The 15,814-nt window shown below is 38.6% G+C and overlaps 1 protein-coding gene across 1 annotated transcript in view; it reads left to right on the top strand.

Moving 5' to 3' along the window:
- The window catches only part of KIF4A (kinesin family member 4A), a 110,140-nt gene that overhangs the window by 61,015 nt on the left and 33,311 nt on the right, over window positions 1–15,814 (top strand). The window contains exons 8-10 of the mRNA XM_037511649.2: window positions 3,222–3,338; window positions 3,973–4,148; window positions 7,580–7,641. Coding sequence (XP_037367546.1) covers window positions 3,222–3,338; window positions 3,973–4,148; window positions 7,580–7,641 — 355 coding nt within the window. The remainder of the gene's footprint in view (window positions 1–3,221; window positions 3,339–3,972; window positions 4,149–7,579; window positions 7,642–15,814) is intronic.

Genomic DNA, 15,814 nt, shown 5'->3' with positions numbered 1-15,814 from the left:
GTCAATGTTAACTGATATAAGTATAGCTGTTCCTGCCTTCTTTTTTGGTCCATTTGCTTATAGGATTGTTTTCCATCCTTTTACTTTCAGCCTATGTTTATCTTTTGTGGTTAAATAAGCCTATGTTTATCTTTTGTGGTCTGCAGGGCTGCCCGCAGTCTCTGCAGTGCTTGTTCAATCCCCGGCCACTGGTGAGGGTCCCACATGGCGCCATAGACCTCTCCTGCCACGCCCACTGCTCCCCTCAGCAGTGTACTTTGTCAGTCTGCCTGTTCTGCTCCCCACTCTGGCTCTGGTGAATTCTCTCACCCTCCCACGCTTCTGACTCTACCCAGTGCTTGACTCTACCCAGTGCTGGAGTTTCTGTTTGTCTGGGAAGGTCCTGATTCTTTCTTCATAGAGTAAGGAAAGCTTTGTGAGATAAAGTATTCTTGGTTGGTATTTGTTGTCTTGGAGTTTGACTATAGCCCTCCACTCTCTTTTTGCCCATAGTGTTTCTTTGGAGAAGTCTGATGTCAGCCTGATTGGTTTTCCTTGGCATGTTATTTGTTTCTTCCCTCTTGTCAACTTCAGCATTTTTTCTTTTCTTCAATTCTTGGGAGCTTTATTATTGTGTGTCTTGCTGTAGTTTTCCTATTATCGTGGAAATTTGTTGTTCATCTCCTTGCTTCAGCTCCTTTTTTATGCTTGGCAAGTTCTCTTCAGTTATCTCCTTAAAAGTTTTCTCTGTTCCTATGACTCTCTCCTTTCCTTCTGGGATTCCTATAACTCTTTTTCCTTTCCTGATGATGTCAGATAGTTCTTGAAGTGTTTCTTCATTCTTTTTCCTTTGTACTTCTCTTTCCTTGTCTGTTTTGGTTCTTTTTATTTCTGTATCTTTAAGAGTACTAATTCGTTCTTCCATATCCTCTATTAGGTTTTCATTGCTTTTCCCAGAGTTCTTCAGCTCTTCCATTAATCTTTCAATCTTCTGCATTTCTTTCACTTCCCTCTTTAGGCACTCAATTTCATTCTTCTGATCATTGATTATTTTTCTCATGTTATTCTATTCCTTTTTGTCTTCTTTCAGTTTTTTAATCATGGCAATTTTAAATTTTCTATCTAGAAGGCTGAGAAATTCTTCCAAGTCACTGTTGTTGCATTCTGGTGGTTGGTTTTCTTTTTGTGGTGTGTCCTTTCCCTGAGGGCTTGCTTGGTTGTTTGTAATTTTTCTTCTCCCTGCTCTTTGTTTTCTAATGTGTCCTATGCTTTGGGACACTGTGCCACTGCTGCTGATGGGCATCTCTTTCGGCTACTCCTTCTGGGATGTTGGATGCTGGTGGCCCGATTGAGTCCAGTACTATTACGCCAGAACTCCAGTAAGGCAGTGGTACCATGAGTATATTAATGGTCACTGTCCCTGAAAATCCCCTCCCTCTGTATTTACTTAGTTCCAGAGGGGTTCTTGAAGTCCTGTGGTCCACCCCAATGGTGAATGTATCCTTCTCTGGGCTCCAAATTGCGGTCAGACATGGGGCCTGGCTTCTGTGCGCTTTTCAACTCACCTCTGACTGCGGGGATAGCCCTTTCTTAGTTCCACAGAGGTTTCGTGGGGTCCTCACCCAAAGCTCCCTGTATTGCGAAATGGTGTCTGTAGTGCACTTCCCGGTGCCCTCAGACTTCCCCTACAGTTCAGAATTTTGTAGACATAATTATTTTAGGTCATAAGGGATTACAAAGTAAAGGTAAGTAAGTTAATTGTACAGCGTCCTAACAATAACGATGCCATTTACTCATCTTTTAACCTGGTTTTGTGTAAGGTAACTTATTTAATTCCCCACCACAATACAATTAGGTAGGGAGATTTGCCTAGTTTTCTAGAGGAATTTACCCAAATCATGTAGCTAGTCACTGATAAAACCAAGATTAGAACCTAGGTCAACTGGACACCAAACCCATGCACTTTACCATTATACACACACACACACACACGCTGCATTCCACCAAAAAAAAAAAAGGAAACAATCATGGGAATTCTGGAGGCTTTAGAGAAGCCTCAGAGATTATTAGAATGTTTAAAAAGCTAACCAGGGGGCCTCCCTGGTGGCACAAGGGGTTAAGTCTCAGCACTGTGAAGGTGTCAGCAGCCACTGCAGCACAAGATCTCCAGCCTGGGAGCTAACCCACATGGCGCAGCAGACCTCCTGTCTCGCCCACTGCTCCCCTCAGCAGTGTATTTCAGTCAGCTTGTTCTGCTCCCCACTCTCTCTCTGGTGAATCCTCTCACCCCCCCCCTCCCCACCACACACACACCTCTGGCCTATACCCCAGTTCTTGGATGCATAAATAAAAATAAATCTTAAAAAAAATAAAAGGCTAATCTTGGAATTTAAGAAGTGGAAAGCAATCTTTACCCTTTTGAAAGGCACAAGAGAGGAGCAACTAAGAAAATATTCTAGTGTGGTATAATGGAACAAGGATAGGCCTTGACTGAAATTTTGAGATGGAATCTCAGGCCTCCTACTTACCAGCTGTTTGAAATTAGACAAGTAATTTAATGGTTGAATTAGTTTTGTTATCTGTAAAATGAGAATGATAGTAAAATAATAATAATAATAAGATGATAATTAAAATGACTGATTAATTTCACATTAATTTAATGATAGTGTATATAAAAAGTAAACAACTATACAAATGGTCATTGTCATGATGTTAATTATCTTTCTGTCTGCTTTGTTACCATGAGAAAGAGCAAGGACTAGAATAGACTCAATGTACAGAAACAACATTTTAACCTTTGTCCTTTGAAATTGAAGATCCTCTCTCAAAAAAGTGATCAGGATTAAGAAATCTCAGGGGCCTTCCCTGGTGGAGCAGTGGTTGAGCGCTGGGCTGCGAAGCTGCCCGCAGCCTTTGCAATGCTGGTTCTATCCCTGGCCGCCGGCGAGGGTCCCACATGGTGTGGAGACTTCTCCTGCCACGCCCGCTGCTCCCCTCAGCAGTGTATTTCGTCAGTCTGTCTGTTCTGTTCCCCACTCTGGCTCTGGTGAATTCTCTCACCCTCCCGCACTTCTGACTGTACCCAGTGCCTGTATAAATAAAAAAAAAATTTAAAAAATCTCAGGATTGATGGCTTAATATTTCTGTAGGGTCTTTATTTCTTTTATCTTTCTCAGGATAAATGTAGATAGTATATGTTAGATGCTTTACCAAGCAATTTAAATTTTGTTTCCTGTTATTAGGTATTAATATTAACAGAGGCCTCCTATGCTTGGGAAATGTTATCAGTGCTCTTGGAGATGACAAAAAGGGTGGCTTTGTGCCCTACAGAGATTCCAAGTTGACTCGACTGCTTCAAGGTAACACAAAAGTGCCTCTCAAAATAGAGACAGTAACTGAGAATGATAATGATGTGAAAGTGAGAATGGAATAAATAAAATACCAAGATTCTTGGAATGTCATATACAGAGCTGTCTAATTGATAAACAGAAGAAAGACCTGTTAGCAAACAGTCTTTAAGGATAATGGAAAGAGGTCTTCATATATAGCTTTGAGAAGAATTCCAACTGTACTTAGTACTTGATGCCTGAAAATGAATTGGTTACTGTTTCTTTAATTATTAGTGCTTATAAGCAGAATTCCTTGATGAGTTAAAAATCTGCCTAGAGGGGTTATCCTAAGAATGTTTTTTCCTAGTAATGGCTCCTAACTTACTTGAGCCAGGTCTCCAGTTGCTTTAACTTGTTAGCTGCTGAAATCACAGTCTCTTTCAAGAGTGGGGATACATGCAATAGGATTCTAAGTGATATGGTTTTCACATCAAAAATCTTAGTGATTTTTATAGTCACAAATAAGACATTTGTACAAATTTAAGATTTTGCTTTTGTAAATTTTTTTCCTTATAGCTCTGAGTTTGAAGTTACCAACCTAAATGGATAGTTTTGTTTCCATCCTACTTGTTTGATTTTATTTCCTTTTGTTGTTCTTTTTCAGATTCTCTAGGAGGAAATAGCCATACACTTATGATAGCCTGTGTGAGTCCTGCTGACTCCAATCTAGAGGAAACATTAAATACTCTTCGCTATGCTGACAGAGCAAGAAAAATTAAGAACAAACCTATTGTTAATATTGATCCACAGACAGCTGAACTTAATCATCTGAAGCAACAGGTATAAGGGACTTAAAATTTCTTGGGAAAAATTATAAGTATGTGAGTGGAATGATAGAGCTTCTATTTCTTAGCTTCTCCTCTACCAGAAGTTACATTGGGTAAACATTGTTAGTTTGGGGAAATCTTAAAGTAACTCCTATTAACATGTTTATTGTCATATTTAGTATTTTGGGGGTGGCATTGGGGATGCCTGATAAAGAAGAAGTGAATAGTAAGAGAGGTAGGCAGGGATGAGATTCTGAAGATACAGATTTGAGAATTATTTGCATTTAGATAATGTCTGAAGTTATGGAGTGGATGAGATCAAAGAGTGCCTGGCACATTAAAGATAATCACTAAATATTTTCTAAATGAGTAAATGGACAAGAAGGGAAGAGGGTCAAAGGCAGACCTCTGGGAGAATAGCAGCATTTAAGGAATGGAGGAAGGAGGGAAGACAATAGAGACTCAGCTAGATTAAAACAGAAAGAAAACCAGTGGTACCATGGAAGACAAGAAATGTAAAATAAAATAACAATTGAAACTATCCTTTTTTTTTTAGTTAACAAGGAAGCTATTGGTGACCTCTCTGAGAAGGTCAGGAGAATGATAGGGGCAAATTGCTGTGGGATGGACAATGAATGCTATATAAGGGAGTAGGAGAAGCTAATAGGCTCCTCTTCCAAGATAGCAAGGTGAAAGAAGGCAATAGCTATGTAGTCAAGGGTCATAGGATGTAGGTCTGTTTGTTTTTAAAATATGGAAGACACTTGAACAAGTGAAAGAACCAATTGGGACAGACTGAAACTGAAAATAGGGGCTAGGATTTGCTTTAGACAGTAGAAGGGATACATGCCCAAGAGGCACTAATTTAAAGTGAGGAAAAGGGAAATTGAGGTATTTTCAGCCTAATGACCTTTATCAGTGAAGTAGGAAGCAAGGTCATCTTCTAAGAGCAAGTGAGAAAGTAATAGAGTGAACATAGGGTTGAAAATAGAAATGGAAGAAGAGGCTGAGTAGGAGCATAAATTTGTACTGGTTATCAATATGGCTGGTTATGCAACAGCTCAGTAATGCTGGTAGAGGAGCTTCAACGAGAGGTAGTTGGATTGATCCAGGTTTGGGGCAGTCAAGTTTTCTTGCCTTCTACTGTATAGTACTCTTTCCACTTTGTCTCCTTCCCACCTGGGGATCATTATGAGAATATCTGTCCACAGTATCATTTCTTATAAACTATGATATTCAGTTCTGCTCTTCTGTTTTCTTACATGTTTGTTCCTATGCCAAAAATACCCTTCATCCTGTTCATTTATTTGTTCATTCATTCCAACAAATATTTACTGAATACTATTATTTGCCAGGCACTATTCTTGGATTATTGAGCAAGCAGGTGTTTTTGCCTTCATGGAATTTATTCCCTAGTAGGAGAGACAAAACCACTAAACACATAATCATACTAATATATATTTTTAACTTGGTAGTATGCTATACAATGACATGCAGCTATGGAACAGGATTTTCTGTTATATATCAGTCTGAAACATTTGAGCTGAGATCTGAGGGATTGAATAAAAATTATCTATGCAGAAAAGAAGGAAGAGAGGATACCAGGGAGAATAATTGACATGTGTAGCAAGTATATTAGTTGAAGACGTTGACACCACCTCTAGACTGCCTGGGTTCAAATCCTGGTTTTATAATTCACTATCTGTGTTGCATACCTTAGGCAAGTTCTCTGTGCCTCAGGTAGCTATCCATAAAATGGAATGATAATAGTACCTGCTTCATAGAGTTTTTGTGAGGGTTCAATGTGTTAATGTGTATAAAGGACTTAGAACCATGCCAGGCATATAACCAGTGCTACAAAGGTCCTAAGTTAGGAAGAGTATAGTGCATTTGAACAACTCTCAAAGAAAGCCAGTGTGCCTAGACTAGAGAGAGCAAGGAAAGAGTGTTTCAGGATGAGGCAAGAGAAGAACCATAGACCTGATTACAGCACTCATGGTCTTGAAAATAAGTTTAAATAATGTAAACATTGATAATTTACATATTTTAAGGATAGTCTGACTATTGTGTGGACATGGATATGGTGGAGCAAGAGTAGAGTCATGGGGACTACTTAAGAGGTTATTGCAGTTATTCAAGAGAGAGATAATGGTGACTTGGAATTAAGGGTGATAGAAAGACATGAACAATAGATTAAATAAGGGGATGTGGGGATGACATCCTGGTGTCTAGCACTGACTGCATATTCACTGCCCTAGTGCACTAGTGAAGGAACAGGTTTAGGAATAGCAGGCAACTAAGTGCAAATATGAAGTAGACAGTTGAATATAGAAGATATATTTGAAATAAATTTGAGAATCACCAATTCACAAATGGTAATTGAAACTATAGACAGGATAAGACATTAAGGGTAGAGTATAAAATGAGAAGACTGGTTTGAGGAACTTTGTCATTTAAAAGACAAGTAGAGCAAAGATGAAGCAAGAAAGAGACTTAGAAGGTGAGCCAGAAGAGTAGCAGTAAAAGCAGAAAAGTATGATGTCTGGTAAACTAAATGTTACCAAACAGTAAATCAAGTAAAATAAAGCCTGAAAAATGCCTGTGGGATATAATGACATTAAATTGGTGACTTTAGCGAGTTATTTCATGGGAATTCTATGGGCAAAAATCAAATTGGAATCAGTTGAGGAGCAATCCAGATGTGTGCAAAAGGAAGCAGAGACAGGGGGTATGGACTATTCTCTCGCACTTTGATAGTGAAGGAGAGAAATAGGGGAAAAGAGAAAGGGATTCGGATTGGGAATTGTTTTTCTTAAGGATCCTGTAGAAAGGGAAAACTTGAAGGTAAAGAAGAGAGCAAGGATAACAAGTATAGTAAGTTCATCATGGGGCAAGAGTTGGGGTCCCAAAGCACAAGCATAATATTTACTCTTGTCAGAGGAGGGCGTGGGAAAGCATAATTGCATATACACTGTGGTCTAATACCCATATCTATGAAGACTTCCTTTAACTGTTTTGGGATTTCATTAATTTTATGCTTCTCAGAACCCTAAAGTACTTAATTATGCTTGATGACTTAGCATCTTCTGTCTTGTAGCATTTCCTATTCCATTCCTTAGGCTTGTTTTCTTCAACTAGATTGCAAAGTTGAGAATACACAAGAATTTATTTTTGTATCCCCCTGCATTGCATACCCCACTGTCCAATAAAAACTCATTAAGATGCTTAGGTAAAAAGGATAACCCATCTTCTAAGAACTAAATGTTCTTATAATGCTGATTTTCCTTTCTACCATTGACTCATCAACCCTAATGATTTCTGTAATACCTAAGATATACCTTAGATTTCATAGGCATATGTTAAATTACTTTATTGTTAGCTGTAGTAATTCTGTTGACAAGGTCTAAGTTGGTTACTAGCTGACTGTTTCTTTGCTTTTCCTAGGTACAACAGCTACAGGTCTTGTTGCTACAAGCCCATGGAGGTACCCTGCCTGGAACTATAAAGTAAGCATCATAGACTAATTTTAAATATATATTCTAACAGAGGCTATTACACCTAGACATTTGTTTTCCCCTGATATACTGAGGTCTTGGGGTAGCATTTGGCATCAATTTAAGGATCTACTAAATTTGCTGACTATTTAAAACTTAGCTAGTTATCTTTGAGGCAGCCTGATTCAATAGGTAATATGGATTTTGGCTTCAGAAATTTATTAATTGGAATTCTCTATGGAGAAGAGCTGTCTCTTCTCCCTCGTTTATTTATTTGGATTATATAATTGAAGAGTACATCCCAAACTTGAAGTAGGAAATGAAAATAGACATACAGGAAGTTAGAGGACACTAAACTATCTATCATAATGAAAGGAAAACTATAGCGAGATACAATAGTAGATCTTCCAAGAGCCCAAGACAAAGAAAAAATAATGAAGCTGATAAGGGGGAAGAAACAGATAACCTATAAAGGAAAACCAATTAGACTGACAATAGACTTCTCTGAAGTACTATTCATTCCTCTGTTGGTTTATATTTTAAGACTTCTTGTATTATTTCTTTAGAGAGGTTTTGAAGTCTACTATGTGTATTTTTTAAAAGTATCTGTTTTCAGAGACAATAATTGTCTAATGTAGTTTGGTGCTTCTTCATTTGATGAGTATATACTAATGACTGTTATAACTTCTTGATGGATTGTCCCCTTGATCATTGTATAGTGTTCATCTGTGTCTGTTGTCACCTTTTTTTAGCTAGAAGTCTATTTTATCTCATGTAAGTATGGATGCCCCTGCCTTCTTTTGGGGGCCATTTGCTTGAAGAATTGTTTTCCACCTGTGTATGTTCAAACTGTGTTTACCTTTAGCAGTTAGATATGTTTCCAGGAGACAACAGAAGGTTAGATTTTGTTTTCTAATCCAGCATACCATTCTGTGTCTTTCTATTGGTGAGTTTAGTCCATTTACATTTTGGGAGATTATTGATACATAGAAGTCTGTAATTGCCATTTTGTTCATTATTTTGTGGTTCTATTCAGTACCTTGTTCCGTTCTTTCTGTTCATTTCTCTGCTGGTTTATAGTTTAAGGCTTCTTGTACTATTTCTTGAAATAGGGGTTTAGTAGAAGCAAATTTCTGAAAAGGTCCTTATTTTTCCATCATAGAAGAAGGAGAGCTTTGAAGGATAAAGTATTCTTCAGTGGAATTTTTCTCTTGGATTTTTTTAATATGTTGCTCTATTATCTTCTTGGCTGTAGTTTTCTTTCTTTTTTTTAAATTATTGCCTTTTATTTTATTATTTTTTTATTTGAGTGTGTGTGTCTGTGTTTGCAGAAGAATTGGGGAGTAGGCCAGAGGTTCGGAGGGGTGAGAGGACTCACCAGAGACAGTGGGGAAAAGAATAGGCAGATCTACGGAAATACATTACTGTGGGGAGCAGTGGGCGAGACAGGAGAGGTCTGCTGTGCCATGTGGGTTAGCTCCCTGGCCCGGGATCCAACTCAGGCAGTAGTGGTAAAGCACTGAGATTTAACCCCTAAGCCACTAGAGTGGTCCCCTGTAGTGTTTCTTCAGAGAAGTCTGTCAGTCTAGTTGGTTTTCCTCTACAGGTTATCTGTTTCTTCCCCCTTGTCAGTTTCATTATTCTTTTCTTTGTCTTTGACTCTTGGAAGATCTATTATATCTTGCTGTAGTTTTCCTTTCATTATGATAGTTTAGTGTCCTCTAGCTTCCTGTATGTCTATTTTCATTTTCTCCTTCAAGTTTGGGAAGTACTCTTCGATTATTTCCTTGAATACTTTTTCAGTTCCCTTTTCTCTCTCTTCTCCTTCTGGAATTCCTATGACTCTTATATTTCCTTTCCTCGTGGTGTTAGATAATTCTTGAAGTGTTTCCTCATTCTTTTTTCTTTGTATCTCTCTGTTCTTTCTTCATAAATTTTGAATAGGTATCTTGGAGAGTACTGATTCACTCTTCCATTTCATCTGTTCTATTTTTGTGGCTTTTCCCAGAATTTTTTTAGCTCCTCTTTTGATCTTTTAACATCTGGCAGTTCCTTTATCTTCTTATTTAAATATTTAATTCCTTTTTTTCTGTTCATTGATTATATATTCTCATTTTTCTCTTCTGCATCTTATATCTTTAAGTTTTTTGAGTATGGCAATTTTGAATTCTTTATCAAATTCTTTATCTTTTGTATCAGTGTTGTTGTGTTCTACAGTCTGATTTTTTTCTTTCTGTGGTATGTTGTTTCCAAGAGGGCTTGCTTGACCATTTGTATTTTTCTTTTTCCCCATTATTTGCTTTCGGGTTTGTTCTAGGTGTAGGGCCACCAGAACACTTATGCCAGTGGGCATGACTTCTGGGTGCTCTTACTGGGTTGTAGATGAACCTGCTTGGTGCCTAGGCCACTGTGGCTAGTGAATGGAGACAGGGGCATGGGCCCTGCAGCTCCTTCCTCAGCTCCTGTCAACCGGACCACTGATGACAATGGGCAGGGCTTATGGGTGCTCCTACCGAGGCATTGGAAACACTGGAGCTGGGGGAGGGGTGTGTGTTCCCTACAGCTCCCACGTGGGTGCACATTTACTTTATGGCTGGTGCCAGAGAGTGGGATTTCCAGGCACTACTACTGGAGCATTGGGGTCTGCTGGGGTTGGTGGGGCAGTAGGGCATAGGGTTCCCACATCTCCCATCTGGGCATGTGTCTATTGGATGGCTGGTGCTGGCAGGCAGGGCTTCCTGGAGCTCCTTCCAGGGTGTTGAGGGCACTGGGGCTGGTGGTGCTGGAAGGCATGGTTTTCCTGCATGTCCTACCTGGGCACATGTCTACTGCTGATACCTGCGGGGCTCCAGGGTATTTATTTTATTCTATGGATAAGCATTCAAAACTATCATTTGTGGGGCCTCCCTGGTGGCACAAGGGGTTAAGTCTCAGCATTATCAAGCTGTCATCAGCCACTGCAGCACAAGTTTGATCCCTGGCCAGGGAGCTAACCTACATGGCAGAGCAGACCTCTCCTGTCTCACCTGCTGCTCCCCTCAGCAGTGTATTTCAGTAGATCTGCCTGTTGCACTCCCCATTCTGTCTCTGGTAAATCCTCTCAGCTCCCGCACCTCTGGCTTAAACCCCAGTTCTTGTATGCATAAATAAAAATAAATCTTTTTTAAAAGCCTATCATTTGTTTTATTTCTCAAATAATTCGTGCTTTACCCATTGGGAACTGCTTTGGAGTGACTCATGTCCTCTTCTACATGCCCTCAGGTTTTTTAACAAAAGATAAATACTTATGATTCCTTTTAAAGGAGATGTCTAAATCGATACTTTAAACTTGTGTTTTCCCTCCCTAAGCTCAGGAATCAACCACACTTCCAGGGAACCCTAGTTTCTATTTTGGGTCCTCCCCACCACTCATTCCACTCCCAGCAACTTAGTTGGTTTTTGTTGTTTATATTTTTCATTGTGTTAAGTAGTGTGAAACATTATGATGGGTCTAAGTTAGAATTATACAAAAAGATACACTCATAGACTAGAAGTACAAATCAAAGCCACAATGAGGTATCACCTCATACCTGTCAGGATGGCTGTTTCTTTTTTTTTTTTTCTTAAAAAATAAATCAGGGCCTCCCTGGCAGCACAAGGGGTTGAGCACAGCACTGTGAAGCTGGCCGCAGCCTCTGTTGCATGAGTTCGATTCCCGGCCAGGGAGCTACCCATATGGTGCAGCACACCTTTCCTGACTCGCCCTCTGCTCCCCTCAGCAGTGTATTTCAGTCTATCTGCCTGTTCTGTTCCCCACTCTGTCTCTGGCCTGTACCCCAGTTCTTGTAATCATAAATAAATAAATCTTTTTTAAAAATTTTAAAAAATTTAAAAAAAAACAGTGACAGAGGCTGGCAAGGATTTGGAAAATAGGAAGATTTAGACACTGTTGGAGGGATTATGAAATAGTGTAACTGCTGTGGAAAACAGTTTGGCGATATTGCAAGCAATCAGTCTCACCTCTGGGTACATATCCAAAAGAATTGAAACCATTGACTTGAAAAAATATTTACACACCCATGTTCACTTGGCACTATGCACAACAGCCAAGATTTGGAAGTAATGCAAATATCCATGAAAGGAGAAATAGATAAACAAATAGATAAACAAATAGTGAAATATTATTGAGCCTTAAACTAAAGAAGAAAATCCTATCACATGCTACCAAATGAATGAACCTTGAGAACATTATGAAGTAAGGCCATTACAAAAAGGTAAATGCTGCATGACTCCATTTAAATTAGATATCTAAATAAATCAATTTCATTGAAACAGAATGAATCACTGAATCTGTTTCATTGAAACAGAAAGTAGAATGATTCATTATCCAGTGCAGGTGAAGGGTAAAAGGGAAGTTCTTTAATGGGTAGTTTCAGTTTTACAAGATGAAAATATGCTGGAGATTTGTTTTACAACAATATAAATATACTTAACACCATTGAGTTATATACTTAAATATGGGGGTTTTTATGTCAAGGTTTTAATTTTTTTTTTGAGGCCTAAATGCTTGAATAGGTGCTTTTATTTTATTTTTGTATTATTCGCCATTGGTTTACAAAGCTGTATATGTTTCAGGAGTATAGCTTCATACCTTGATGTGTATATATAACACACTGCACCTACCACCAAACTTTTAGTACCATTGACCACTAGTAAATTGAACCCCTGTACCCATTTCTCCCACTCCCCATCCTCTTTCCCCTCTGGTAACCACCATTTTGGTTTTGTTTTGTTTTAAATTTTTTATTCATTTGTTTGTTTAATTACTTATTTATTTATTTTATGCATACAAGGGCTGGGGCTCACCAAGACTCACCAGAGACAGAGTGGGGAACAGAACAGGCAGACTGACCAAAGTACACTGCTGAGGGGAGCAGCAGGCAAGTCAGGAGAGGTCTGCTGTGCCATGTGGGATGCTCCCTGGCTGGCTGGGAATCAAAACTGTGCTTCAGTGCTGCGGATTGCTTCATAGGTTGCATCTTAACCCTTGCACCACCAGGGAGGCCCTAAAATTTTTATTTATTTTTTACAAAAAAATGAAGTTACTGGGCCTCCCCAGTGGCGCAGAGGTTGAGCGCTGGGTTGCAAAGCTGCCTGCAGCCTCCGCGGCGCAGGTTCGATCCCCGGCTGCTCCCTGGCCACCTGAGGAGGGTCCCACATGGCGTGCAGACCTCTCCTGCCGCCCGCTGCTCCCCTCAGCAGTGTACTTCGGTCCTTCTGCCTGCTCTGTTCCGTGCTCTGGCTCTGGTGAATTCTCTCACCCTCCCGTGCTTCTGACTGTACCCAGTGCATGTATAAACAAACAAACAAACAAATAAATAAAAACATGCCTCTAAATGAAGTTACTTATTTTTACATTTTTTACTGTTAGAGCAGTTTTAGATTCACAGAAAAATTGAGTGGAAGATACAGAGATTTCCCATATAAAACCTGCTCCCATACATGCATAGCTTCCTCCATTACCAATATCCCTCACCAGAGTGGTACATTTGTTATAGTTGATTAACTTACATCAACATGTCATAATCACCCAAATCCCAGAGATTACATTAGAGTTCTCTCTTGTTATTGTACATTCTATGGGTTTGGACCTAAGTATAATGCCATATAGCCACCATTACAACTCATACAGAGGCATTATAGCCCTAAAAATCTTCTGTGATCTGCCTATTCACCCCACCCTCCCTGCACTTTAACCCCTGACAACCACTGATCTTTTTATTGCCTCCATAGTTTTATCTCTTCCAGAATTAGACCAATGGATATATATATGTGTGTATATATATATATATAATTTGCTTATTTTTATATTTTTACACCATTGTTCATATTTGTACAATGTTTGATTTCTCCTCTGAGGTGTTGTCCCCTTAAAATTACCACCACCAAGACATCCATGAACCATCACCATAGACTTTTGTGCTCTTTCCTCACATTTTGTTCCCTTTTTCTCCCCTTCCCTGATGACTGTCTCCAATTTATAGTTTGACTGTGAGTTTTGTCTTTTCCCCCCCTGCTCCCTTGTATAGTTTCCCTTAGTTCTTCCTATAAGTGAATCCATCCAATATTTTTTTTTTCCTTCTGACTTACTTCACTGAGCATAATCCCTTCCAGCTCCACCCATGTAGCTGCGAATGGCATGAGTTTATCTTTTTGATTGCTGAGTAGTATTTCAGTGTGTGTGTGTATGTGTGTGTGTGTATGTGTGTGTGTCTCACATCTTCTTGATCCAGTCATCTATTTTGGGGCATTTTGGATTGATTCCAAGTCTTACCTATTGTAAATAGTGCTACAATAAACATAGGAGGGCAGGTTTCCTTTCAAATTAGTGTTTTTGTGTCCTTTGAGTAGATTCCTAAGAGTGGAATTGCTAGGTCATAAGGTAGCTCCATCTTTGAAATCAGTCCCTTATCTGCTGTATAGAGTACAAATATTTTCTCCTAATCAGTAGGATGTCCCTTTGTTTTCATTATTGTCTATTTTGCTGTTTACCTTATTGTCTTTTTTGCTTTGCTTTTTAGTTTGATGTAGTCCCAGCAGCTTATCTTTTCCTTCAATTTATTTGCATCAAGGGATGAGTCTCTAGTAGTTTGAGGAACCTCCACACGGCTTTCCATAGTGGTTGAACCATTTTGCATTCCCACCAGCAGTGTAAGAGGGTCCCTTTTTCTTCACATCCTCACCAGCATTTGTTGTTGCCTTTTTTTTTTTTTAACATGGACCATTTTCACTGGTGTGATGCAGTGTCTTATTGTGGTTTTCATTTGCATTTCCCTGATTATAAGTGATGTTGAACATTTTTTCATTTACCTGTTGGCCATTTGCATTTCCTCTTTGGAGAAGTGTCTTGCTCTTCAGTCCATTTTTTTAGATTTTTTAATATATTTTTTACATCCTTTTTCATTTTTGCACAATGTATGAATTTTCATCTTGGTTATAGTCCCCATACAATTCCCACCCCCCATTGTTCTGATCCCCCTCTCTTCTCCCTCCCCCGCCCCAGTGTGTCTCTGGTTTATAGTTGTTTGTCCCTTGTTGATTTTTACTTTGTTACATTATAATTAGTCTTTTTCCTGGTCCCTTATTTAGGTTTTCTAAATTCCTGCTATGCGTGAGACCTTCCGATTTTTTTCTTTTTCCTTCTGGCTTTTTTCACTCTTCAGTCCATTTTTTGACTGGATTGTTTATTTTGTTTTTGTTAAGTCCTGTGAGTTCTTAGTAGATCTTTGAAATCAGTCCCTTATCTGTTGTATAGAGTACAAATATTTTCTCCTAATCAGTAGGATGTCCCTTTGTTTTCATTATTGTCTATTTTATTGTTTACTTTATTGTCTTTTTTGCTTTGCTTTTTAGTTTGATGTAGTCCCAGCTACTTATCTTTTCCTTCAATTTATTTGCATCAAGGGGAGTCTTTAAAGATGTTTCCAAGATGTATGTCATGGAATGTTTGCCTATATTTTCTTCTATGTATTTTATTGTTTCAGGTCTTATGTTTAATTCTTCATCATAATGGGTGTTTAACTATGTCAAAAACTTTTTCAGCATCTATTGATAGGATCATATATGGTTTTTGCTTTTCTTTTTGTTGATGTGTTGAATTATATTAATTGATTTTTGGTCTTTGAACAAGCTTTGTGCCCCTACAATAAATCCCACTTGGTCATGTTATATTATCGTTTTGATGTTATATTGGATTCTGGAGAATGATCTGTGTCTGCCTAAGAAAAATGTGTATTCCAATTTTTTTTTTTTTGTACAATGTCCTATAGATGTCTGTTAGGCCCATGAGGTAAGCACCATTTTGATCTCAAATTCTAGAGGTGTTTTTGTTGTTTTGTTATCTCTTTTGCTTTGTTTTTATATTCCACACATGCAACCATCCAGTATTTTTGTCCAGTATTTGTCTTTCTCTTTCTGACTTTATTTCACTTAGCTTAATTACCTCAATTTCCATCCATGTTATCACAAAAAGATTTTGTCTTTCTTAATAGCTGAGCAATGTTCCACCTTTTCTTTATCCAGTCTTCCATCAGTGGACATTTAGATTATTTCTATGTCTTGGCTTTTGTAAGCAGTACTTCAACCAACATAAGGTTGCTTATATCTTTTCCATTTAGTGTTTTCATATCTTCAGATAAGTATGAGT

The sequence above is a fragment of the Talpa occidentalis genome, unplaced genomic scaffold, assembly GCF_014898055.3.
Source record: "Talpa occidentalis isolate TD23 unplaced genomic scaffold, MPIMG_talOcc4v2.1 talOcc4.15, whole genome shotgun sequence".
NCBI lineage: Eukaryota > Metazoa > Chordata > Mammalia > Eulipotyphla > Talpidae > Talpa > Talpa occidentalis.
This window is presented reverse-complemented; position numbering and strand designations above follow the sequence as displayed.